The sequence below is a fragment of the Branchiostoma lanceolatum genome, chromosome 3 (assembly GCF_035083965.1).
Source record: "Branchiostoma lanceolatum isolate klBraLanc5 chromosome 3, klBraLanc5.hap2, whole genome shotgun sequence".
Taxonomy (NCBI): domain Eukaryota; kingdom Metazoa; phylum Chordata; class Leptocardii; order Amphioxiformes; family Branchiostomatidae; genus Branchiostoma; species Branchiostoma lanceolatum.
The window spans coordinates 8,900,906-8,927,978 of NC_089724.1; the positions used below are offsets into that span (position 1 = coordinate 8,900,906).

The window sequence follows — 27,073 nt, forward strand, 5'->3', positions numbered from 1 at the left end:
AACATTAACCATGAAAATACCAAACATGGTGTTATTTCGCTTTTGGTGTTGGTTGTTAAGTCCCAAACCCTAAGAAAATGCAGAAATTTCAGAAAAACTACGAGGTTCTACCGACCGGCGGCCATTTTCTTTTGTTTATAATGAAGCTAGACAGAAAATAGCCTCACATTTTACCGCAGATTACGGGCTTTAAAATTTGATATCATGGGCACGGAAAAAATATTAATCTTTTAGAAAACTGCATAATAGAAGGCTTTAATATTTATTTGAAAGTTTAAAGGATCATTTTATTTATTTTCTTTGGTTCAGATGGGTTTTTTGAACGTCAAATACAATTTGTATCTAGTTTGAATCTGCGGCTACAAATGCAAATCCACTTAAATTCTACAGGAGGAATGGAACATTCCATTCTCAGACTAAAGGGGCCATTACGTTGATGAAGGTTAGACATCCAGGTAATAAGATACGCCAAAAATAATTACTCAAGCAACTGACATTTAGTTGCTGTACTAGAACAAGCAACAATAATTACTCAAGCAACTGACATTTAGTTGCTGTACTAGAACAACAGTAGCTAATTGAACTATTGGCATAAACTTTGTCTTGAATTAATCTTCTTTTTGAAGACTACTTCAAGACATCCTAAATTGTCTTTACCTCATTAACATATCTATTCAGAGTTTTGGTATAAAGCTGGTGTTCTCAGCCCTATCGTTAGTCACTGACGAAAGACAGTGGATACTGTCTGAAACGTCTGACTGTTTCAAAATCTTATCCAGTTGCTTGAGTAATTATTTTTGGCGTAAAGGGGCCATTGCAAAGACTTGTAGCTGGAGATTTTACACTTACACTGTTACAGCAAACTTTTGTGTATGTTGGGATTTTGATGTGTGAAATTCTTCAGGAAAATTCATTACATTCTACAGACTGTATATCAGAAAATGCACAAGTTTCTGTTGTCTTCTTTTTTTAACAGTTTTTGATGTGTTATTCATATCAATTTGAAGAAAAAATTATTAATACTAAATATCAAAATGGGAAGGTTTTGCCCAATGTTCTCCACATCTTTTTCCCATTGTGATTTGCCTCAAGTTCCAAATAGAAAATACATGACTAGGAGTTGTGTATACTATTCTTCTTGTTGAACTTGATGGCACCGTTGGCCCCCGGTAAGGGGTCATAGCGGGGAACCTATGCCCAATTTTTCCCAAAAAATCAGAATTTTTGTGTCAGTTTGTATCATAGATTGAGGGTTAGCTTGCTTTTTTCTGTTTATGTGACAGGGATGAATCGAAGATTAAGCAAAAGCCATCAAGATGATGTCAGAAACATATGTAATAAAGTATATGTGTTTTCAAAATAGTGTTGGCTTGAACTTTGAAGATTTTTCCTGCCTCTTTTGCTTGTGATTGTTGGGAAGAAGTCAACCTGAAGTTGCACGAAATGGCCTCCATTTGAACTTGAAACAACCCAAATGCTAAAGCTTCCTCCTCCGGAGGGGGGGAAACCCCCCTCCGGGCCACCCCCCCAGCGACGCGCAAAGGCGCGTCGCCTCGGGTGCCTTGCACCCTCCTCCGGTATACTCTAAATTTCTGGGGAGAACCCTGGCCAGGTATTATTTTTATGAAAACACAGATGAAAATTTGACTCCAGCCATGCAAATGTGTTTTCTGTGCTTTAGAGTGGCTTTAGAGCATTGCCACTGTAATTTCATAGTAATTTTATCTGTTAATGTGGCCATCCCCTGAGTCAGGTCCAGTACAATACAGCAGGGTCAGGTATTCTGGACCTGTACCTAATTAATTGTTCCCGGTACTATATCGATACAGTGTACCGGTACACAGCTCTACTTCAGAATAAAGAACATCCTAAAGACTAAGGGCCAATTTACACACAGCTTGTCTAGATATCTGGACTGCAGATATCTGCCAGGCGACAGCTTTTTTCTGTGTCTAAACAGGAATTTTATGGTCTTAATGAGGGTTTTTTTAGATGTCGGGAAAATTTCAGCCGACCACTCTGAAGCATTCGCCCGACAACTCAGCGGGAGTCCCCGACCGCTCCAGCCGGACGTCTAAACAGAATGTGTCGCGTAGTAGACATCTGGAGGTCGGGGTTCACGCTAGTTTGCATATTTGGCGGGCGATAAAGCGGGAAAACTTCTTAGCATCAAGGACCATTTGTTCCCAAACGGACGACGGACTTCTTTCGTGATGCCAGATCGTTCGGTGGATCGGCCCTCCCCCCTCCGCCACGACAAGGGCAGCGAGTAGGAACGCAGCGTTGATTCTGACCGGTCGCTATCGTCTTCCCCGGTACCTCAAACGCCTCTTACGCTCAACCCTTGCTTGCTGCCTCATGTTAAGCCACACGCGAGTCAGATAAAGAAAGAATACCATATTCATCATGACGAAAAACACAGGCGGTTCTCCCGCCATTTTGAAACGCGCGCAAAAGGTTGAATAGGGTCACGAGTGCAATCAGCGCGCTGCGTGAGTCCTGCGGTACTTCCTGTCGGTGTGTATAAATGCGTCCAGATATCTAAGGCTCAGATGTCGGCGGATTTTTAGATATCTGAAAAAACTCTGTATAAATTGGGCCTTAGGCCATGTTGATTTGATTATATGGATGACATCCTCTGGGAACCCCAAAACTGATAAGAGCGTGCGAATAAAGAAAATTTTGCAATAAAAATGTTGCCTTCATGATGAAATCTACGTGGTCAGGAAGTATGAACAAAACTAAACACAGAGTATGGTATACCGGATAATAGTCTATAAATAGATTCTTCATTTTTGTTCTTTCACATCTTCTTGGCATTCTACAACATTATCTGTTTTCCTAAATATATTTTTGCAATTTACAGCATATATTTTCTCATTTTGCAGCTGCTTTACTGTCTAAAGTACGACCGAAACCCTTTTTTTTTTAAACTGACGTGTACGTGGATGTCATCAAATCAACATGGCCTAATGGTAGATCACTACATACCTGGTTTAGGGCTGGATGGTTCACTACCAGTTGTCCCTGGCTCTGGGCTTGCCCTCTGATATTCCCTCATTTCTGTACTGCTGATGTTCTCCTTTGGTCCTGGTTTTGGTAACGTTGGACTACAACCAAGAACTTTGGATGGTTTCAGAGCAGAGTTACTCTCTGGGTGTTCAGGAAAGTTTTCAGTGCTATGAAACGATGACGTAAGATTAGACACAGCAGATGAAAACGAATCGTCAACGGAAAGGCTTTCTTCAATACTTCTCTCACTGGTTGTAGTATCTATACCTTTGGCAGGCTCTGTTTTCTGCAGTAAGGCCTGTACTGTGAGATATGAATCGAGAGGCTGAACTTTTCCAGGGGGGGATTTCCGTAAAGTTTTTTCACTTGAAGCTAAGGCTAACTTCTGTTCACTTGACGTAGGTTTTTCTGCTGTGGTACAAACTGGTCCTGATTGAGATAGTTTCAGTGGACTGACAAAGCCGTTGGTCAAGGGCTTTAACACACAGCTATCCTTTATATAATCAACAACATTATTATCCAAAACTTTTTCAGAAGTTTCTATTGTGCTGTTGCAGGCTTCTTTTGGTCTTAGGTTCTCAGTTTCTAGGTCAGAAGAACTAGTGCTGACACTCGCAAACTTAAGAGCTAAGTTTTTACAGGAAGACAATTCTGTTTGTAGTCTGGTGGCTTTGTCTTCTTGCTCTGTTGAAACTGCTGAGGACTTTGGGCTTGGCTTTTTGGGCGGAGCCTCTTCAAGCAAGGTGTTTGGTTTCACTCCAGAACTGAAGGGAAAAAAGACACATATTAGCAGTTTAAGACAAACAGTGGTAATCTTAAGTGCTTACAAACTCCACAAGTGTTGAGAGACCAAACACATTAACTTAAAATTGCCTTCTGAGGAGTCCTTTCACAATACTTGTCTGTCAAACTACCTTTGGACAAATTGATTTATCAAACTCACAGACACTACAAATACATGTAGGCCTTACACAAAGAAAGTTTAATGCATTAAGTGTACAACGTCACCATCTAATTTGTTTTAAAACACACACATACATGTACGTGGTGTGTTACGCCAAAGGGCTGGCAGTTTTACTGGCTATATGGATACAGGTGTACTACCTTGATTTTCTATCTGTGAGTGTGAGCTCATCCATGCACAGTTTTGTACTACTTACAGTAAAAGGTGTGAAAAAAAGGGTTGTTAAACAAGCAAACCCCCTCCTACCTTCTCAACGATTCCTTTTTCTCCCCTCTCAGAAGACAGAGGTCTATGTGGCTGTCAATGCTCCTCTGTGGTACAGCACAACTACAGACTGGGCACTCCACTAGAAACAGAAATATGTCACATTACTATATAGCGTAAGTATTGGTAGCACATTGTTCAAGCCAGTAATATAACACTGCACTGTTCCATCAACGGCAAAATACATGAACTGAGAACTCTGGATATTTCTTTTTAAAAAAACACCAACAAAGTTTTGAGGGCCAACAAGTTGAGAAACAAAAAGATAAAACTCAATGTCTTCTATGATCTAAGCGAAAGAACCAGTGTTGAGGGACAAGTTCAGAAACAAAAAGATAAAACTCAAAGTCTTCTCTGAACGAAGTGAAAGTACCAAACTGAACCATGTCCATGGACCAACAACAGCTGCACAGCTCCAAACTCAGAAGTACTGCTATTAATTTCTTTTGGGCAAAGCAGAAGTGTTGATTTTAAATAGAGCGGCAATGTAAGTTTCAGAGGCTTCCAACCTGGTTCATAAGTACATATTTTCCAGTCTCCAAGCAGATGTAGCAGTCTGGCTTTTTTTAGCGTATTCGGCGGCATTTTTATGAACAAAACTTAAAACCACCAAATATGCTCCACCAAACTTTTCATCAACCATAGAGTGTGAGCTGTGCAGGTCAGGTACCTGTCTGTGGAACATTTCTCCCTTTTCTGCCTCTTCCCTTCTCTGTTTCCTTGTCTATCTGTCTATCCTCCACTGAAGACATGTTCCTACCATCCTCCATGTCATGGGAGCTACCTGCCCTGTCTCTGTTTCCCCTAACACACGACCCCTCGGAAGGGACTGTCTTCAATCGTTTGCCTCTCTTTACCATGGTGCCTGTTATTTCTATGTGAAAAATATCAATAGAATATATGAGCAAATGACTGAGGGAGAATTTCTAAAAATCAGTACATTCACTACAATTTATGTTACATGTATTAGAATTGCAACACTGCAATACACGTGGAACACAGGCAGCTATTGCTGGTGTCTCGACCCACACATAATATACCCGTTTCAACACCTGGGTGGAGTGAGGAAAGTCGCGTAAAGAGCCTTTTTCCAAGGGCACAAGTTCAGTGGTGCATGGGGATTCAAACCCGGGACCCGCTGGATTCTGGGCCAAAAATCCTGTCGTTACGCCACACGACCCCACAAATTGTGTCATAGATACGAAAATAATGACTTTTAAATATCAAAGAAGTACAAAGGTGGGAAAAATTTTCATAAATAGGCACATGTAACATGCCATCACAATAGCTTTTGTTCACACAAAAATAGCTGTATTCAAGTTATTGTGGAAAGAATTCAGCATTTTTATTCATCCCCCTTTCATACTTCAATCTCGATCTTAAATTTGCATCATACAATTTTTGCTTGGAGTCTTGTACCACAGCTAAGAGTATATCGGTTGAACAATATTCTGTAGCGAAATCTATGTCAGAACAGACGGAGAAACATCTTCCATCCTTCTGAATCGGATCATGAATAACAATCGCTTATGCAAGTTTGGTTACGTCACACTGTGGAGTGGTGATTCTTACACAATGGAAAGCAGTTGGGAAAGTTCCCTGTGGAAAACTGCTATAATGCCTTCATATAGAGCACAACCTAACGATTTCCCAAGGAAAGCATACACGTCTAAATGAATGCTCTACCTTTGCTGCACTTAAAGTTTTGTCGTCTGACAGACGAGAGATTCACATAACGCCGGGTACACGTGAGACGCTTTGCTCCCCTCCCACTCAACGTGACTACCTAGTTTTTCGCGATCTACAACAGAAATATAGCACTTACACACGAGTCTTTTTCACAGGACACTGTAGGAGTGTTGCCTGAGAAGGGGACAGCACAAAATCAACAGAACCTTGCTGCAAGTCTTCAATAAATGACGAGGAATTTTCAAAACAAACCGGCTCGCGCGGGAAAATGAACGATAATTTGCATACTTCTTCTTCTTCTTGTAATTATGTGCACAACCTCATCATGCTGAGGGCTACGGCACAGTAACAGAGATGACATACAAACAGAGAGTGTCTTCAGAAAGCTCGCTGCACAGTTATTCGGCTTCTTACTCAACCTAGCAGCTTTTCGGTAGTTTCTTCAACGTCTCAAGTACACAATGACGTAGAATCGTCTGTATTACTACAAGAAATGCGAAGGAAATGACAGATATACCTTCCACAGCTCCGGACGCCTCCTGACTTGGCGCGCTTTGCAGTGACGCGTAACCTTTGCTGACCCAGATCAGGTGAGAAATTTTCCCGCGAAAAAATGGACGCAACCATTAGCAATATAGGGATGAAACGAGAACATTATATTGTCCGTAAGTTGTTGTTTTAGGCACGTTTGTTTCATTACAAATATTACAAATACTTTTTACTACTTTAATTTGGAGTATTTTTCAAGGAGATTTGTTGTGCAATAGATTATAAATAGATCCATTTCCGATGTATATATTGGACTAACCTAATTATGCGGAGGCTGTGATAAGGGTAAATCGTATCGAATACTTAGGACAGGGTAAATTAAGATGACATCAACGGGGTCATCAAAGAGACCTCTACTTCACAAGGAAATGAATTTAGCTTTTTGTAATTTCTTAACCCAGCCCACAGCTACTAGAGTATAGATCAAGCAGTGCTGTGGATTGTGGTTTCTCTTTGCCTTGCCCTCAGCGGTGGTTTGCGGTCAGATCGACTTGTTCCCTTGTTGATTGCAGTTTGAAAGAAAGCCGCTTGAGGAGTAGTTAGCCAAATATGTAAAACATGGACGTGGAATTCTCACCACTATGGATATGTCACAGTAGAGATTGGAATCCAGTAGAGTCCGGAACTCTACTAGTAGAGATTGGAATTCCGATCTCTACTAGTAGAGACTGGAATTCCAATCTCTACTAGTAGAGTTCCGGATTCTACTAGTAGAGATTGGAATTCCAATCTCTACTACAGTATATGCCAATTATAATTTTGTATACCTTTTTTCTGTATATTTCGTCTTTCTGTATAGAATTCCAAAACACCAAACCATTTACCATCCACTCAATTGTAAAAACAATGCATATCTGTATAGCCCATAATCGTAAAGTTCGGGGTATCGTATAGAATCTTGTCCGATTTTATCGTAAAATGACCCACAACTATAGGCTAAATTTCGGATTTGCGTTGTAGTTTCGGGAGTGGGTACGCCGTCTACTGTTCAACAATCACACTCTTTTGTTACTTGCTATTGTCATGCTTGCAAACAATCGATATCGGTGCCTTTGACATACGGTGATCTCATTAAAAACCTGTTTTTCAAGACTCAAGCGACGAAAGTGAACAAAAATACGAAAAGAAAACACGACTTTTGTCTGAGCATTTGAGCCTCTACGCTGTATTTTGCCGCGATTTACCGGTATTTATGGCCGTATTCGACGGAGAACCCATTCCTCAGACTCTTTCCCCGTGAAAATTCTGCTTATGTAGCGTAGATGAATCCTATTTTACGTCGCGATTTCAGAAAAAACTAGAGTTCCACGACCTCATATCTTCGCCAAATAATATGAATTGTACCGACAGATGTAAGTACCAAATTCCCGCCATTTACCAATATGGCATTACATAGCCATTTTTCTAAACAATAACTAAATTCAAGTCTTTATTTGCTTAAATAATATCTATCAATGTTCCCCTCTTTCTCAATGGCTTGATATGCCACAGGTCTGAAAGTCCTCTCATGGAATGTCAATGACGGTTAGACATCCAGGTCATAAGATACGCAATAAAACTGGATGGATTTTCGAAACGTAGTGAAGTAGTATAACTCTATCAAATATTAGACCCTATTTTGCATAATCAGCATCTTATTGTTTAACTTGGCTTGGCTATGTCAATGATCAGATTCAGCTATTTCAAAATGCCCAACATAAATATAAAAAGTCCTGTCATTTACGAGCATAGTGTTATTATCTTAGTATAATCTCAGCAATAATCCAAATGAGGTCATTTGAATAATTGATATTTCGAATTCGATTATAATCGATAATTACTAGCCTCTCTTTCTCAGTGAAGGATGACACAGTTTTCAAAGGTGATTTGTTTTTATTTGTTTTTTCGGCTGTAGATAAGTACAGCCAGGGCTACCAAAGGCTAAGGCTACTACAAAGGGTTAGCCCTAGTAACAGAACAATATACTGACCTTGATACAAGCTTTCACAAAGACTAGAATACGACTTAAATGCATATAAACGGGCACAAACATAGAACTCAGCGCATTTCAAAACATTTCATTAATCATGCAAATTAGGTCCTGTTTGGCATAATTACAATGTTACGTCAATCGTAAGATCCACTTTTAAATCTTCACAAACATAACAGATACATTTTAGTCCTGTTTTTTTTTCAATTGCCCAGCTAGTAAGCTAGCTGTTGACCTAGATTCAGGACGCCAGCTGTTGACCTAGATTCTGGACGCCAGGTGTGTACTAACACATGCCGCGTACTATGGTGCGGCAGTCCTATATATGCCAATTATTACGTAAAGTAGGTCATGATCTGCATAATGAGCATATCATTATGTTGATCATCACCTAAGGAACATATATACCAAATACAAGAATAATCCATCAACCCCTGCTTGAGTTATTCCTCCTCAAAAGTTACAAACAAATAGGCCCACTGCAGTTTAAGGCAAGCCGCAAGGGGGCCCAAACTTACATCACGTACTCTCTGTCCCAAGATCTATCTACCACTCAAAAAATCATAACCTTAGTACCTGCAAAAAATTCGACCACAAACTTTGAGCGGATAGATAAACTTTCTGCATTTATTATGCAAAGTAGTTCCTGGTTTTCATAATATGTATTTGATTATGTAAAACATTACCCAAGCTATCTAAATACCAAAAATCATGACGATCCGTCAACCCCTTCTGTAGTTATTAGCCTCCAAAGGTTTCAACAAAAACGCCAACTGCAGGTCCAAACAAGCCGCTAGGGGAGCCAAACTTACACCACCTATTCCCTGTTCCAGACCCTATGTATTGGTGAAAAACCATGAACCTGGCACTTCCAGAAAATTCGACCACAAAATTCAAAACTCAGCTGCAGTACCTTACTTATCCGCTAGGAGGCCCATTATCGAACTTGACCTTCCTCTTTAACACTCCTACCTACCAACTGAATATCATGCACAGCCGTCAACAGCACCTCGAGTTATGCTGGCGACATACAAATTCACACACATATAAAGCCCGCTGCAGTACCGACGGAAAATGCAAGGGAAACCATTTTTGAACTCGACCTCCGTTTCTACAACATCTACACACCTGCAAAAAATCACGAAGATTCATCAACGTTTCCGTCACTTTTTTTGCCTACATGCAAACACAAAAAAATGCAAAGTCTGCTGCAGTACTGTTGGAAAACGCCAGGTAAACCATTTTTGAACTTGACCTTCCTTTGCACAACCACTACACACCTACCAAAAATCATAAAGATTCATTGAAGCTCTCTTGAGTTATGCTCCTGACATACATAAAGACCCACCCAACAGATTTTTCAACCGAAAACATAATCTTCTCCGAGTACAAGTACTCGGCGAAGATAATAAAGCGACGAGGGCCGGGTGACGCTGGGCGGCCATCTTTGTTTACTCATTGATATGCATTTTTCTACGCGCTGATTGGTTCACGTCATAAAACCCGTGCCCTGATTGGTTGACTGTAAGATTGCACGTGATCAACATGCGGCGGGAGTTTTTATTTGACAGGAATTTCCCACGCAGTTCGGGCTTTAAATTAATATCTGAACAAAATAGATTGCGAATTTAATCCAATATGGTGACGTTAAGATCGACGAAAAGGTCGAATTGTACTTTGATTAAAATTTTGCAAAATAAAGTTGCGATATCGATAGTGTGTTTGTGTGTCTTGCTAAAAATCCTATTCACCCCCCCTCCCCTCCTTCGGGACGTCAATATCGCTAGTTCGGACAGTCGTATAGTTCGGGGAGTCGTATAATTTGCGCTGACAAATGGGCTATACAGATATGCGGAATCTACTGTAGTAGAGATTGGAATCGGGATCTGGATATTGGGATTCCATCAAAATGTTTTGGAGAATAGACTGAATCATTTCACACCTAGAATTGCAGCATAGCTAAGCCTACATTCACCATTACTATTTTAGGTGAATTATTTCATATTTTAGATATCTGATAGCTTTGACATCAATTTTGGAACTGGCTTGGCAGGGGTGAATTAGCTCTTATATACCGAGTCACTAACGAACTGGAAAAACTGGTTGAGCATATTGAGTCACTAACCCATAATGGCCGTATGCAAATGTATCTGATTGACATATCAGTGGCATTTACAAATAGCCATTGACTAAGGTTGGACCGGACGGCAATCCGCATGGTTACAATGTGTCTTGACAGAAGGTTTATTAGATATCTAAAACATACAGTATTTAACCTAAAATAGTAATGGTGAATTTCTAAGGCTAAATTTTAGGTGTGAAATGAGTCCATTTTCCAAAACACTTTGATGCAATCCGAATTTCTTCTATCAGAATTGGAGATTGTCCTGGTAGAATTCCAATCTCTACCAGTAGAATCTGGAATTCTCCTAGTAGAGATTGGAATCCCAATATTCAGATCCCGATTCCAATCTCTACTAGTAGAGATTAGAATTCCAATCTCAACTAGTAGAATCCGGAACTCTACTAGTAGAGATTGGAATTCCAGTCTCTACTAGTAGAGATTGGAATTCCAATCTCTACTAGTAGAGTTCCGGACTCTACTGGATTCCAATCTCTACTGTGACAGATACATCAGAAATCTGGGGTCAAATGTGGGAATATTTTCAGCTGTTTTACCCTCTGTCACTGGAATGACACAACCTACATTGTTGTACAAATACATAGCTGAATCTTACCCTGTGTCATTGGGATGTCACACCCTACGTATAGCTGAATGACCGTACATATAGCTGAATCTCAACCTGTGTCATTGAAATGACACACCCTACATATAGCTAAATATTAGCCTGTGTCATTGGAATTGCACACCCTACATATAGCTGAATATTACCCTGTATCATTGGAATGACACACACGTCACACTCGGTTTGCCACACTGTAGTTGTACGATTGCACGATAGGTGGCGTTTTACCTCTTCATGTCTCGTAGACTCCACAATCGTTACGCCTTGTTAATATATCGCCCGAGGCTGCAAACAAAGTTACATCATACCGATAAGATTTCACAACGTAATTTTTTTTTGGATGAAGGTCTACACACGCACACACACACACACACACACACACACACACACACACACACACACACACACACACACATACACACACACACACACACACACACACACACACACTCACTCACTCAAACACACACACTCATACACACATACACACACATGACTCAGATACTAAGACGACAGATGTGATTTTACAGTGACAGTAACATCAAGGACTGGATTTGAAGAATGTATGTATTTATTAAGATGAGACATATACAAATGTACATCAAATCTACATCTGACCTAGGTCATACAAGGTGAATACCTAGGTCATTCAAGGTGAACGATTCCCAAGAGGGGGTAGATGAATTGACCCCAATATCCGCTTTATAAATCTTAATGAATTAAAGGTAAACTTGTTGAGACAGATCTTTTAATGGGGGTCATATTGATACTAGAGGGAAATTGTCCTTACATGAACCTTCCCTTGCCTTAAATGAACCTGGTACCAAACACGTCTTGTGGCGGCTGTTTCATATTTCAAACCCTCTCAGCATTGTTTTTTGGGAGTTGGAGGGGGATAATAAATCCTCCCGAAACATATGATGCCTACAACACTATAATATTTTACTGCACTACGTAAGTACACTATAAACATTTACATAGGGAGCTTTCAGGCGCTAACTTGGCAATTTTTTTCACGATGGCGCTGCGTGAAATGGCTGTGCATGATACCTCTACATACGCCTTCTCAAGATTTCCATATTTGATTGTTTTAAAAGTAGCACTATTTTCATGATCACTGAGAGGCTGCGAGCGCTGAGCGAGCTAATATCTGACAGATCGCTAAGCAAATTTCAAATCATACTTTTACATCGTTGCTTATATGCTGAACTAAATTAGCTCGCTCAGCGCTCGCAGCCTCTCAGTGATCATGAAAAGAGTGCTACTTTTAAGACAAATATGGAAATCTTGAGAAGGCGTATGTAGAGGTATCATGCACAGCCATTTCACGCAGCGCCATCGTGAAACAAATTGCCAAGTTAGCGCCTAAAAGCTCCCTACGTAACGTTAAATGTTATAGTGTACTTACGTAGTGCAGTAAAATATTATAGTGTTGTAGGCATCATATGTTTCGGGAGGATTTATTATCCCCCTCTAACTCCAAAAAAACAATGCTGACAGGGTTTAAAATCTGAAACAGCCGCCACAATAAATATTTGGTACCAGGTTCATTTAAGGCAAGGGAAGGTTCATGTAAGGACAATTTCCCTCTAGTACCACTATAACCCCAATAAAAAGATCTGTCTCAACAAGTTTACCTTTAATTCATTAAGATTTATAAAGCAGATATTGGGGTCAAGTCATCTACCCCCTCTTGGGAATCGTTCACCTTGAATGACCTAGGTATTCACCTTGTATGACCTAGGTCAGATGTAGATTTGATGTACATTTGTATATGTCTCATCTTGATAAATACATACATTCTTCAAATCCAGTCCTTGTCACGTTGTCACGTTATGATAAGTCAACTTGTCACGTTATAATTAGCGTTGATATCCCAACGTAACTGACAGAGACATCTGACTACTGTTTAATTGCATGTACCAGTGACTTTTTAATCACCTCTATAAATGGTAGATATATGTTAGCCTCTGACATTTACTCAGTTGTGTTAACAAGTTCGCCCTTTGTCAGGTAATCCGCACAGTCATCAGCTATGTATAGTTGAGCCCGAAATCAATGAATCACTTGTACGTCATGACTGACGTCGACAACACCTTTACTGAGGTCTGAGATAGACCGCACCGTGAGACCACCAGGTAACGTTGCAGGAAAGTGAGAACGAGGCAGGTTGAACTTCAGATGAACTTGAATGAGACTGGTGCACGCGTACGAAGCATAGTTTTATTGTGCATTTGTCATCTTTTTCTCTCTATCCTTGCTCTTCCTCAGTTACCTCTTTTCCTTATTCCTTCAAATTCCAAGTTTTCGCTTTTCTTTGTTGTCTTTTTGTTTTGCTCAATGCATCTAGTTCACCTAACTTCGTTGTAGTTAGAATTCAGCGTAGCTACCGACGTCGACCAGCACTGACAAACAAACACATCTGATCAACAACAAAACAAAACAAAACCAAATAAACTTTGACTTGAATGTGTAAATGACTGACTCTTCCATCTTGCCATTTCAGCCGATCTATGCTATCTTTGACATGAGTTGTCTGAACAACAGCAAAAAAAATAGCTGTTTCGTAATTTTTAGCTATGAACTGTTTGGGAAGTTAAATTCTTGCTGTGGGAAATATCTAATCAAACCAGGGGGGTATTTTCTCACCTCTCCGTGAAATTCAATAGCGAAGCCCCCTCGTGCTACAGTGTACTCAACATGTAGTTTAAAGTACCCACAACAAATGCGTCATACAACATCCGGGGAGTGATGCAACATTTCGGCAATGTTCAGAGTAGGAAAATTGTCTTTCAAAGTCATGTGGAAATTTCCACAAGTGGGATGACGTACAACGACGTTCAAAGTCAACAGCAGCCTCTGCGCCTCAGATTGGCACGTTCCGATCTTTCTATGCAGTTGCCTGTGGTGACAGAACTATTACATGTGTCAAACCTATGCTACCTTTGGTCTGACTGGTCCAAACGGAGTTGAACTAAACCAATGATTAAACGCTAACAGGCTCCAAATCATATATGTATAGCACAAACACCATGGTTTTACGTTTGACATTTCCTTGTGTTATAAAAAGATCAAGCGACCACTCCACTTTCTTTCAACTGCTGAGTGAAAGGTTTGTATTCTTCACAAATTAAGGACCAAAGAGATCTAGACGCGTTTTCTGTTGTTGTTTTACCGAGTTTATGTTTCAGATGTATTTTCAACATGAAGCATGTAGTGTATTGACAAAGCTTTGTTTCATATCAGTATGTTTGTGTGCGTCCCCATTAAGATTCATCAACAGCTTTATTGAATAGATGTTACCTCACTTGCCTTGAATTGTACCCATTACGGCCGACTGTTTTTGTATCGCCAGTCATAATGGATAGCACTATTTATGGCGTTCTTGTTGTCAAGTAGATTCTATATTGAAACTTAGTATGGGAATTCAAACATTTCAGCAATTTGAAGCGCTTGTGCTGTAAAGGTCAGTTCTTCAAAGTCATATTGACAAGCATACAAAAATGAAAGTCTTGCCCTGACAAAGACAATATTTGAATTCCCTTTCTATTGTACTGAATGTCAGTGTGTATAACCTCTAGAAATCCTCTGCCTTCATTGAGTGTCGGACCGGGTAGGGTCAACGATTAAAGCAACATTGCGCGATTCTTATGTAATGTGTGCGGTTATGACATTGTTAATTTTACGGCAGTAACGCTATTTGATATCCGTATACATAAAGTAACAGTTACTCAAGCAACTAGATCGATTTTAGAAACGGCAGACGTCTCAGGTAGCATCAGTTACCTTTCGTCAGTGAATACAGTACGATTTGAGTCTAACAGTTATATCTAACCAAAAAGTATGCATGAAAACGTCTGACCGTTTCTAAAATCCATCCAATCGCTTGAGTAAGTGGTACCCTGTGTATCTTATTACCTGGATGTCTAACCTTCATAGAGCTATTTGATGCCCTTTACATCTAAGCAAACATCCATTGATCCTACGGAACCATAGAATTGATTTTTTATATCTTTCTGATTTTAGACTGATATACTGCTCTCGACCTTAACCAATACCCTGGCAGGGCCATTGCAAGGCAACTCACCTTTGTTGCATCATCCGATGACGTCACCATACGTCAGCGAGCAGAATTAAAATTAAATGGAAAGTTGTGTACTGTTCACACAGAAACAGAGCGGCACTGAGCTATTGTTGACTGAGAGGGAGTCCAACTTTCTTTAAACCCTGGCGTTGTACGTACATTAGGCTTCTCAATGAAAATAGTTGTGCAGGATTTAACTAATAAGCTGGCCAAACAAAACATTCACAAATTTTCATTAGATTTGTTTTTGTCCCTTTTAACCGAAGTTGTAAATTAAAGTTACTAAAATTTGACATATCATGCTATTCTTTGTGTATTGGTTTGCCCGTGAGTCATGGGGCCTGTTTTGAACCCTACGGGTGTTTTAGCCTTTCAGATGTCCTGAAACTATAATGAGAGGCAGTTCTTCATTTCAATCAAATCTTATAGTGAAATCAACTGCCAGGAGTATAATGTTCAATGACGATTGAACTGTTTACCGAGTCAAAGCACCTGCCTAGAGGCATTTATACCTCCATACCATTGTTAGACAGGTGACAGAGACGTTTGTCTAGGGACGCACGCACAGGCACAACCAGAGCTACCCCACCCAGGACACAAAGGTATATTATATGCGTCAGCGACGTTAAGACTTTTGCAGCTCGTCAAAGATGTCAGTTCAATAATAGGCTGGCCTGTCAGTCACTTCGGCTAGCCCTAGTCCACGTGGCTATAACAAGGTCATTAGTTATGATTACATCAAGATTTCTACCAGACATGTACATACACGGTAAGCTTCAAGTTGGTCCCCTTCTCTAGGACTCATAAATATGCGTCCTGTTTAGATAATCGAACATCGTGTCTTTCAGTTATTCAGGCGCCAGAAATGTTAACCTTATTTTATCAAACACATTCATATTCTTATAATTCACTGTGACATGCATGCTCAAATAGATAACGCCCTTAACTCAGGTCAATTAAGGTCACTATTCCAGTTGATGGGAAAACATGTGTATGCCTGTAACTTTTACATGCGAGGTCGCATTATCACCATACTTTACAGACAGTTAGTCCTTTACGGTAAGTCTTGATTAGTGGCCAAATCTTTGAGCGCAGTTTGTTCTTCCCGGGTGATGTTGCTAGAAGGGGGTTTAGAGACTTTCAGAGTGGTGGCTACTTTAGTGCGTAAGGCTTCAGCCTGTTTATATGGTATATGGGCCCGACGAATTGCTGATTCGGTTTCTGTGATAATGTCAATATTGGGGATCTTGTTAGGCGCTACTGCGAAATTTAGCCCTTTGGAAAGTAGGGATTCCTCCGGTTCCGTAAGAGTGTGACTGCTCAGGTTCTTAACCCACCTCTCGTCTGTTCTACTTGGTGCTATGATTTTGGGTTTGGAACTGCTAGATCTCCAGTTGGGGTCCTTGTCTGCTGAACTAAACATTTCCTTCTGTTCCAAACGTTCAAATTTGTTCTTCTGTCTGACTTTTCCTTTCTCGTGTTGAGAGAGCTGTCCGTGTGTTATGAATTTCTCAGTTTCTGCCACACTGAGCTTAGGCAAAACTTACCGTATTGATCCTTGATACGTTGATGAAGGTTAGACATCCAGGTAATAAGATACGCCAAAAATAATTACTCAAGCAACTGGATAAGATTTTGAAACAGTCAGACGTTTCAGACAGTATCCACTGTCTTTCGTCAGTGACTAACGATAGGACTGAGAACTCCAGCTTTATACCAAAATTCTGAATAGATATGTTAATGAGGTAAAGACAATTTAGGATGTCTTGAAGTAGTCTTCAAAAAGAAGATTAACTCAAGACAAAGTTATGCCAATAGTTCAATTAGCTACTGTTGTTCTAGTACAGTAACTAAATGTTGCAACAGTAGCTAATTGAACTATTGGCATAACTTTGTCTTGAGTTAATCTTCTTTTTGAAGACTACTTCAAGACATCCTAAATTGTCTTTACCTCATTAACATATCTATTCAGAGTTTTGGTATAAAGCTGGTGTTCTCAGTCCTATCGTTAGTCACTGACGAAAGACAGTGGATACTGTCTGAAACGTCTGACTGTTTCAAAATCTTATCCAGTTGCTTGAGTAATTATTTTTGGCGTATCTTATTACCTGGATGTCTAACCTTCATCAACGTACACTCATGATCACTTGCTGTACAATAGTATTGGATTAAAAATAACGATTTTGTCTCAAATACTACTGTTTTCGTGATGTGTGAATGTCCCGGCGGGAACAGAAGTTCTGGATTTTATAAATAAGGGCACATTCGAAACGGAATTAATCTGCCCAGTGCTGTTTTGTCTTTTAGTTATTGGGGGACCAAATCATCAAAGAGATGATTAGATCGAATCGTGATGAGGTAAATCGAACATAGATGGAAGAAATGCTAATGTCGTAGGCCTAGATTCTATCACTAAATATTGCGACGGATCCTATTGATTTCGCTGGTATCTGATGTTGAGTTGTTGATATCATGATGTAGTGTCATGTTACAGTGAGCGTTTATTGGCACCAACACCCAAGGAATCTCTCAAGGAATATTGAATAGATTACCAGTAACAGTCAACCAGACACGTCTGTAACCATATAAGCCTTGCTAGATGCAACAGGGCGTTCTTCCGCTGCACTGTAGTTGTACGATTGCATGGTAGGAGGCGTTGCACCCGTCCCATTGCTACCACATTAAACCTCCCGCTCTGAGGTTACGACTTGTTGAAATGTCGCCCAAGAACAAACGGCATTACATCGCCCCGATAAGTTTACGCAACGTCCTTCTCTGTATTAAGGTCCGCTTCCATTTAATTTCAAAGGCCAATGTACCTTAACCTTTAGCACTCTGAAGTAGCTGTTTGGCACCCAATTCTCTTGGCACCCAATTCAATTGGTTACAGAGTTAGGCAGCATGGAGAAGGTGAACAAGATAAAGAACAGAAAATTGAAGCGGGAAACGAAGATCTATTTCCTAATTAGTGTGTGTATATAACGCAAACTCCGCTGTCCGTTGCTATGACAAGCCCTCCCCGCCCGCTAGAGCGTCGGCCGTATTTGGACGGACCGCTTTAACTAATCTCCAAGCAGATCTACACGGTGCACCGAAAATCGTATATGCTAGCCAGATAAGCTCCAGTCAGCCAGATAAGCTCCAGTCCGCACCCTACGGTTTACGATTTAGCCAATGATAACTATGAGGAGGATTAATTTAATTAGAAAACCTCCTTGCTAGCAATAAGCGCGATGGAACCAGGCTACACTGAAATGAAATGACGTCATTACCCAAGATTGCAGCTGATTCTGTTTATAATTAGGTGTCCATCTTCATAGAATGTCATCCAAACTTACTCAATAAGGACTTGCCATCAAACTTACATCGTCTGTGCATCGTAAAATAGAGATCCTGTAGGACTATTCAGCATTAAAAAAATGGGACACATCTACTCTTTCTCACTTCAAATCTGAGGAAGCGTCGTTTCCAGGGTTACTCCAAAGTGATACAACAAAGGGCGTAGCAAATACTATCAGCGAAGCCAAATCACCGTAGCGGGCTCCCTCAGGAGGGCCTGCATGCCCCTTTTTCGTAAGGCGTAATCAGGCCGTTTTAGACTTCGTAATCCGTAATCAGCCACCCAAAATCAACGTAATTCGTAATCAGTACATTGACCGTAACGCGTAATTGGTCACTTTGATTCTACGTAAAACGTAGGCAGTTACCTTTATGCGACGTAAAACGTAATCTATGAATTACTAGTAAAACGTACTGGGCTTATTTCCATCAAAGTCTCCCGGCAAATTTGCCCCTCAAAATGCAGGAAATAGCATTTCAGAGGGTAAAGATCTCAAAATTTTCCCGTGAAACATGCGACCCACTTAGTACTGTCGCGCCTCTGGTAAAAAATATGTTCTGAGGGCGTCGTCCCTAAATATCAAGCTGGAATCATTGTGTATTTTTCAATCAAAGAGATGCCATAAAACATAGCTTAGATTATCAGCCTAATGTGCCCCTAAAAATGCAAGAAATAGCGTTTCAAAGGGTAAAGATTTCAAAATCTTCTCGGGGTGCATGCCCTCGTGCCTACCTGCGATTGTTACATGTACGCCTCTGGCAAAAATATGTCGGGAGGGCAAACAATCTAGCAGAAACCCTTGTGTACTTTTCACTATGAGTGCAGATATTGCCCCTCAAAATGTATTTGAGCGGGTCGAGATTTTACCATTTTCCCGGGTTTTCTCCCGGATCCGCCTACCCCCGGCGCGATATATGTCGGGACTCGGGGCATCGCGCACCATACAATTAAACTCTTGAATATTCTTTTCACTTATAGATATGTCATCAAACATAGCTTAGTGTAACAGCAAAATTTGGCAATCAAAATCAAGGTTATAGCGTTTCAGGGGGTCAAGATTTTCACAATTTTCCCGGACGCCTCGCGCCTTCGGCGCTCGACGTGGTCAACGTACGTTCAGGAGTATCTTCCTGTCCCCTCCCATACGAAATTCCCTGCCGCCGTCACGGCTACTCATTATAGTTATACGGTTTAGTGCGGTCATCAACAGATTCATTGTCACCACAATAAATATAGAAATGAATAATTTTGATGTAGAACTAGATAGTTGAATCATGCGTTAAGTGTTTAAGTCAGTTGGGAAGCCTCATGATTTAACGTAATTCGTAATCAGCTCTGAAAATTTAACGTAATTCGTAATCGGCGGCAAAAATTTTCCGTAATTCGTAATCACTACCCCCCCATGCAGGCCCTCCCTCAGTAGAGCCCCCGTTGGTAGGTCTTCCCCGTAAACCCTACAGATTCTGTTCTTGCATGTTCTGCTGTCTCCTTGTGCCATTTTCATCTTCCAGTTGGTTGCCGCTCGCTTTGTTGTTGTTGTTACTTCAATGCACCCCCTCCCACTGACAAGCCAAGATGTCTAGAAGGCAAGGTGGTAGTTTGTCAACTTATTCTATTTTTCTGTCGAATTAATGTGGATAAGTCAATATATAATAAAGGCATACCTTTTTGATGATTCAACATTTCTAGTTTGAAGCGGAGTCCTGGGCCTTTCGGTCATTGCCCAGAAGCAGACTTTGTTCGTGCGGGTCACAGGTCATCACTGTACAAAAGTGAAACTGCTTACAGAAAGATAAAGCCATCCGTGAGGTAGATATCATATATAAACTTAACTTCAGCACAAAGACCAAAGGACAAAGGAAGCTATAGATTTTCTTGTGGCTCAAAACAAGTCCTAGAACAATAGAGGGATTAAAACAAATACCCGATTCGTAGAAAAAGATCACGTGGGAGCTATATACGTCTCTTCACAACTTAGACAAACGTGGCGGAGTTCTTTCGGTCATCGTCCGGGAGCAGACTTTGTTCAGACGGGCACAGCGTATCACTGTACAAAAGTGAAACCTCCTTGATAAAACCACCCGAAAAAGGAAGATGACAGACACTGTTTCATTGTGACAATCACATCTAGAACTGAAGTATGTACATGTATGTTTCTCTTCTAATGATATGAGGCATACCAGACTAGCTAACGTTACATCTGATGATTAAAGGAAACCCAACCAATATCAGCATTTTGAAAGTCAATTTATCTAGTCATTTCTATACATGATTAGTTCAAACGCCACTATCACGACGTCCATCATGCAAAAATACGACGTCGTTGTGATGTGAGAAGTCACTGAAAATCGTTCCCAGGGTTTTTATAGGCTCGCGAAACTAAGGGAATCATCGTACGGTACGTTTTGCGCGGTTTTGAAATGCTCAAAGTATGAAGTTATCGCGCAAATGTGGTAGATAGTGTTAGTAAATGTCACTACCACAAAGATGTAAGCATTTTTTTAAATGTCCATACACACCATTTAAGGTCAATGGAACGATCGACCCAGGGCGGGAGTAGGGACAAAGGTAGGTTCCGGCTAGAAAGCAAAGACAATAGATGAATTAAAACAAACATCCACTTCCGAGAAGGCGATCATGCTATATATATATGTCTCTTCACAAATTGAAGATAAATATGTGTTTTTAACGCCCTGAACAGATCTTTTCAAGATTCAGCGGTTTGAGTTTGAAGCGGCGTCCTTTCAATAATCATTATTGGTCGCCCGGAAGCAGACTTTGTTCAGACGAATCACGGTTTTTATCACCGTACCAAAGTTAAACTGTTAACAGAAATATCGATGTACACTACCATTCATGAGATATATATGCCAAACTACACTGAAGCACAAAGAATACATATACATCATCATCAGTCTACGGGGTTATACGGCCCCTTATGCTAGGGTCACATTTCCAAGCCGGGGCCCGACCGGGCTGTTTGAGAAAACAAAGAATAAAAGATGCATATCAAGAATATACATAACGTATGATAAGAAATAATCTTTTAAAAGTTTTGTGTGTTTTGTTGTCTTTTACATAATAGTTTTCGTTCCCAGAAGCTGCCCGGCCGGGCCCCGGGTCGGAATTGTGACCGAAGCATTACGGGATGATATACCCTTTCGAATTCGTTAGCTGATACAAGACGGGGATTCGCCAGGTCTCCTGTCCGGTTGAATGGTGCAAATTACCGTATGGCTGATACAAGCCTCCATCCGGGTGACTTGTAGTGAATCACCAACTCCAGACAGAAGGACTTGGACCATGATCTCACACCGGGGCATGCCCCTTCTCTTTTTCGAAAGGTGTGGTAGGTTCTTTAACGTGCGTGGGGCGTGGCTCTCCCCAAACACGGGACCTCCATTTAACGTCCTATCCGAGGGACGTCCCTAACCGAAGCTAGGTGCTCATTTCCACCTGAGTAAAGTGAGGAAGGTCGACGTGTAAAGTGCCTTTTCCCAAGTGCACAAGATCGGTGACATGACAGGATTCGAACCCGGGACTACTTGACATATACCTATAGCCAATAAACATACAAAATAAGATGACAAACATGATTCTAACCTCTAGAACTGAAAATTGTATCATTTATCCAGATGAGGCCTACTGATAGACAATAGAAGTCCCCATGTCACACCTAGGGTATCCAAGGTCAATGGAACGAACGACCCAGAAGAGGAGTAGGAACAAAGGTAAGTTTCGGCTGAAAAGCAAAGACAATAGAGTAAAACAAACATCCGCTTCCAAGAAATCCGCGCCATGAGGGCTATGAATGTATTTTTACAACTGGAAGGCAAACATGTTTTTAACGCCGTGAACGGATCTTGTATGGGAGTCATATTGATAACCATCTGAACTTGAAACTGGCGCCTTCGGGTACAAAAGACACTTCTTGTGGCTACCTGTGTTTCAGATGTTAAACTCGATAAGCATTGTTCTCCGGAGGGGGCACGTGAAATAAATCTCCATGAAACAAGACTTTGTTCAGACTGGTCTCAACGTATCAGATTAAGCTCCTATCTCACTGAACCCGCGGCACGTTTGCGGCCTCGCTGCGTTCTAAACTGGAATTGTGTTACCCTTGACTTTATATTGGGAATATCATGCCAAACGTACAAGTATGACTAAAAAGACAACAAATTAAAACACACAAAGTGTAAAAAGATTCGTTTTTTTTATCGATGAAATTCGTTATCGGTGAAAATCGTTGAGCGCTTTGTCAAATCGCCCGATCGCAGCAAGGTCGCCAATGTGCCGCACGTCCAGTGATATAAGTGAAGCAGGAAAATAAGATGACAGACACGATTTCACAGGGACAATCACATCTAGAACTGAAACGTGTATGCATCTATACAGCAGATGTGGCATGCAGTAGCACATCTCATAAAAAAAGCACCCCTTCCCACACCTGACGGCATTTATGATGGTCAATGGAACTAACGGCTCTCAGGGAGAAAAAAAGGTGCCAAGGTAGGTTTTCTTGTGGCTGAAAAGCAAGAACAATAGAGGGACTAAAACAAATATCCGCTTCCAACAAATCAATCACACGAGGTCTTTATATCAGTTTTCACAACATAAAAGGTAAACGTATTTTCTACTCTCCAAGCAGAGGAGTGGGTCCGGCAGGTTTTTGACGTGTTTTTAGGCGTTTTTGTCTTTTAAAGATAGAAAGAAACCATGACAAAGTAGAAAGCCCGACAAAAACGCCTAAAAACACGTCAAAAACCTGCCGGACCCACTCCTCTGCTTGGAGAGTAGTATTTTCAACTAAACCGTTGAGCTATATTTTACGGGGGTCATAATGATAACCATCTTTGAACCTGCACCTGGCGCATTCCGGTACTAACCACTTTTGTGGCTTTCTTGGTTTCCGAATTCAAGCATTCCGGTACTATTGATCAACCAATATCAGCATTTTGAAAGTCTAGTCATTTCTATACATTATTAGTTCAAACGACACCATCACAAATGTATAGCGACGTCCATCATGCAAAAATGACGTCGTTGTGATGTGAGAACTCACTGAACATCGTTGCCCACTGTCAGCATTTTTTTAAATTTCCTTTCACACCATTTAAGGTCAATGGAACGATCGACCCAGGGCGGGAGTAGGGACAAAGGTAGGTTCCGGCTAGAAACCAAAGACAATAGATGAATTAAAACAAATATCCACTTCCGAGAAGGCGACCACGCTATATATATGTCTCTTCACAAATTGAAGATAAATAGGTGGGTTTTTTTAACGCCCTGTACGGATCTTTTCAAGATTCAGTGGTTTGGGTTTGAAGCGGCGTCCTTTCAATAATCATTATTGATCGCCCGGTAGCAGACTTTGTTCAGACGGGTCACAGTTTGTATCACTGTACTAAAGTGAAACTGCTAACAGAACGATCGATATACAGGTATACCATCGATCCGTGAAGTATATATGCCAAACAAAGACTAAATATACATGATAGGCCCTGTACAGAAAAAAAACAAGATGACGGACACGATTTTACAGTAACAATAACATCTATAGCTAGAACTGAAGAATGTATTATTTATTCAGATGAGGCATACTGTAGCTATACCTGATCGACAATGGAAACCTTCTTCCCACATCTTGGGTCATTCAAGGTCAATGGAACTAACGACCCTGGAGAGGAGAAGGTGCAAAGGTAGGTTTCGCTTCGGCTGAAAAACAAAGATATAAAACAAGAACAATAGAGGGATGGAAATGAAATATCGATATCCATAATCACATGAGGTCTTTATTAATCTTTACAACTTAAAGATAAACATGTTTTCAACTGAGTGGAACTTTTACGGGGGTCAAAATGATAACCATCTTTGAACTTGCACCTGGCGCATTCCGGTACTAACCACTTTTGTGGCTTCTTTTGTTTCAGAATTCCGATAAGCATTGCTCTTGAGGGGTGGAGGATAAATCACCATGAAACATGATTATACACGATGTCTACAACACAATAGAATTGTACGGAATATGATATATCAGTACATTATACAAAAAATAACAACGCTAACGTGGCAACTTTTTGATGACGCTGTGTTGAATGGCCGTATATAACGCCCTTTCATACATATATCATACAGACACCCATATTTTACTTTAAAAGTCGCATATAGACCAAACTTCGTCCTTGCTTCGCAAAATTAGTGACTTTTTTTTTCTAGTGCACGACTTGAGATATACTTATGATTCGAGATACGATGCGAATACAAAATACGAACTACGATGACATGTCTGTTGTCGGCAACCAATAAACGTTTAAACAGCATAATCAGCAATATAAAACGAGGAACAATTTCTTTTAGAATGCCCACTGTACAATAATATATGTAATACCCTTTTGTTAATAAAAGCCATACAGCTAGAACAGAAATATGTAAGCCTAGCAACAAAAGATGACATGTTCTCATATATGATTTCATCAGTCAACTACGATATGATGGGAAAACTCTGTAAATTTGTTCACAAATGTTTCATGAGAAGAGAAAACGGCATGTTAACAACTTAACACTAGGTAGAATAAAACATAGCATAGATTCACCATCATTCTCTTGTATATAACTTACTGCATTTAGCCACAATAGTGCATGAATATGCGATCAACTTCATTGTCAATGTTAATCCGATGGTTAAAGAAATCTAGATTTGACAAGAAATCCACCACCAGCTGTCAAAGAAATCTGTTATCTGACAACCTGTAGGCTGAACTGTCCGCAAGTTGAACTCACATGTCGGTACCATGGACGTTTTAGTCACCTCTCTGAATGATAGACATGTTAGCCTCTGTTAGTTCAGTTAGTTGTGTCAACACATGTTCGCCCTTTGTGAGGTAATCCGCACAGTTATCAGCTATGCATAGTTGAGCCTGAAATCAATGAGCAAATTTTAACTCATGACAAACAACGCCCTTTATTGAGGTCTGAGACAGACCGCATAGACCACCGCGCGCAGGGAAGTGAGAACGAGGCAGGCTGAACTTTTGGTGAACTTTAGTGAAACTGGTGCACGTACCATAGTTGGATTATGCATTGTCATAATTTTTCATTTTTCCTGCCTTATAAGGCCCAGTTTCTTCTTTTCTAATTCCCGGAGTCAATTTCGTTTTCGTTTTCCTTCTTCATCTCTTCTTTTGTATACGTACGTTGATGACGGTTATACATCCAGGTAAAAATATAAGCCAAGAATAGATAATCAAGCAAGTGCGCAAGATCGGTGACATGACAGGATTCGAACCCGGGACTACTTGACATATACATATAGCCAATAAACATACAAAATAAGTTGACAAACATGATTCTAACCTCTAGAACTGAAAATTGTAGTATTTATCCAGATGAGGCCTACTGATAGACAATAGAAGTCCCCATGGTCACACCTAGGGTATCCAAGGTCAATGGAACGAACGACCCAGAAGGGGAGTAGGAACAAAGGTAGGTTTCGGCTTAAAAACAAAGACAATAGAGTAAAACAACCATCCGCTTCCAAGAAATTAATCCACGCCATGAGGGCTATAAAAAATGTATTTGTACAACTGGAAGGCAAACATGTTTTTAACGCCGTGAACGGATCTTGTATGGGAGTCATATTGATAACCATCTGAACTTGAAACTGGCGCCTTCGGGTACAAAAGACACTTCTTGTGGCTACCTACCAGGTAAAAACATAAGCCAAGAATAGATAATCAAGCAACTGGATAAGATTTTGAAACAGTTAGACGATTCAGACAGCATCCGCTGTTTTTCGTCAGTGACTAAAGAAAAGGATATAAACCCTGAATGGATATGTTAATGAGGTTAAGACTTTTGAACCTAACTTGTTATGCAATTAGATATCAAGCGTAGCTACCGACCAACACTGACAAACAGACTCACTCTTAAGACCCCCCCCCCCTCTCACTCGACTCGCGGCCGACGCTGGCGGCGTCGCTGCGGCCGATCGAATTGACAAAGCACTTAACGATTTCATCGACAAAACGAATCTTTTTAAGCTTTGTGTGCTTTGTTGTCTTTTTGGTCATACTTGTATGTTTTGAATGATATTCCTATTATAAAGTCAAGGATAACACAAATCCAGTTTAGGACGCAGCGACGCCGCCAGCGTGCCGCGGGTCCAGTGCCTGAGAGACGGGCTTTAGTCAACATTAGCCCAGTGCTCCTGTTTCTATGTGAATAGCAAACCACTTTCCATTTTTTACGCTGACGTATGGTGACGTCATCGGATGATGAAAGAAAGTAGTGTTGCTATGCGACGGCCCAGCTAAGGTATAGGTTGAGGTCAAGAGTAATGAAATTGCCGAAAAATTTAGAAAAAAAAAAACGATATTTGAAGATTTCATAGGATGCTTTATTTGATGTAAACGATAGAAAATAGCGTTACTGCCCGTAAGAATGTGATAATCACGTT

The 27,073-nt window shown here is 40.5% G+C and overlaps 1 protein-coding gene across 2 annotated transcripts in view; it reads right to left on the bottom strand.

The window, feature by feature from the left end:
- LOC136430049 (lymphoid-specific helicase-like) overlaps positions 1-24,276 on the bottom strand; it is a 36,825-nt gene extending 12,549 nt beyond the window's left edge. Inside the window, exons 1-3 of one of the 2 annotated variants that reach the window (XM_066420307.1) lie at positions 24,231-24,276; positions 4,223-4,322; positions 2,992-3,776 (exon numbers count right to left, since the gene is read on the bottom strand). In XM_066420307.1, coding sequence (XP_066276404.1) covers positions 2,992-3,776; positions 4,223-4,322; positions 24,231-24,261 — 916 coding nt within the window. In that variant the 5' untranslated portion in view covers positions 24,262-24,276. Of the gene's footprint in view, positions 1-2,991; positions 3,777-4,222; positions 4,323-4,910; positions 5,104-24,230 lie in introns of those variants that run through there. The other variant, XM_066420306.1, reaches the window with a different exon arrangement.
- Between the last annotated feature and the right edge of the window lie 2,797 nt (positions 24,277-27,073).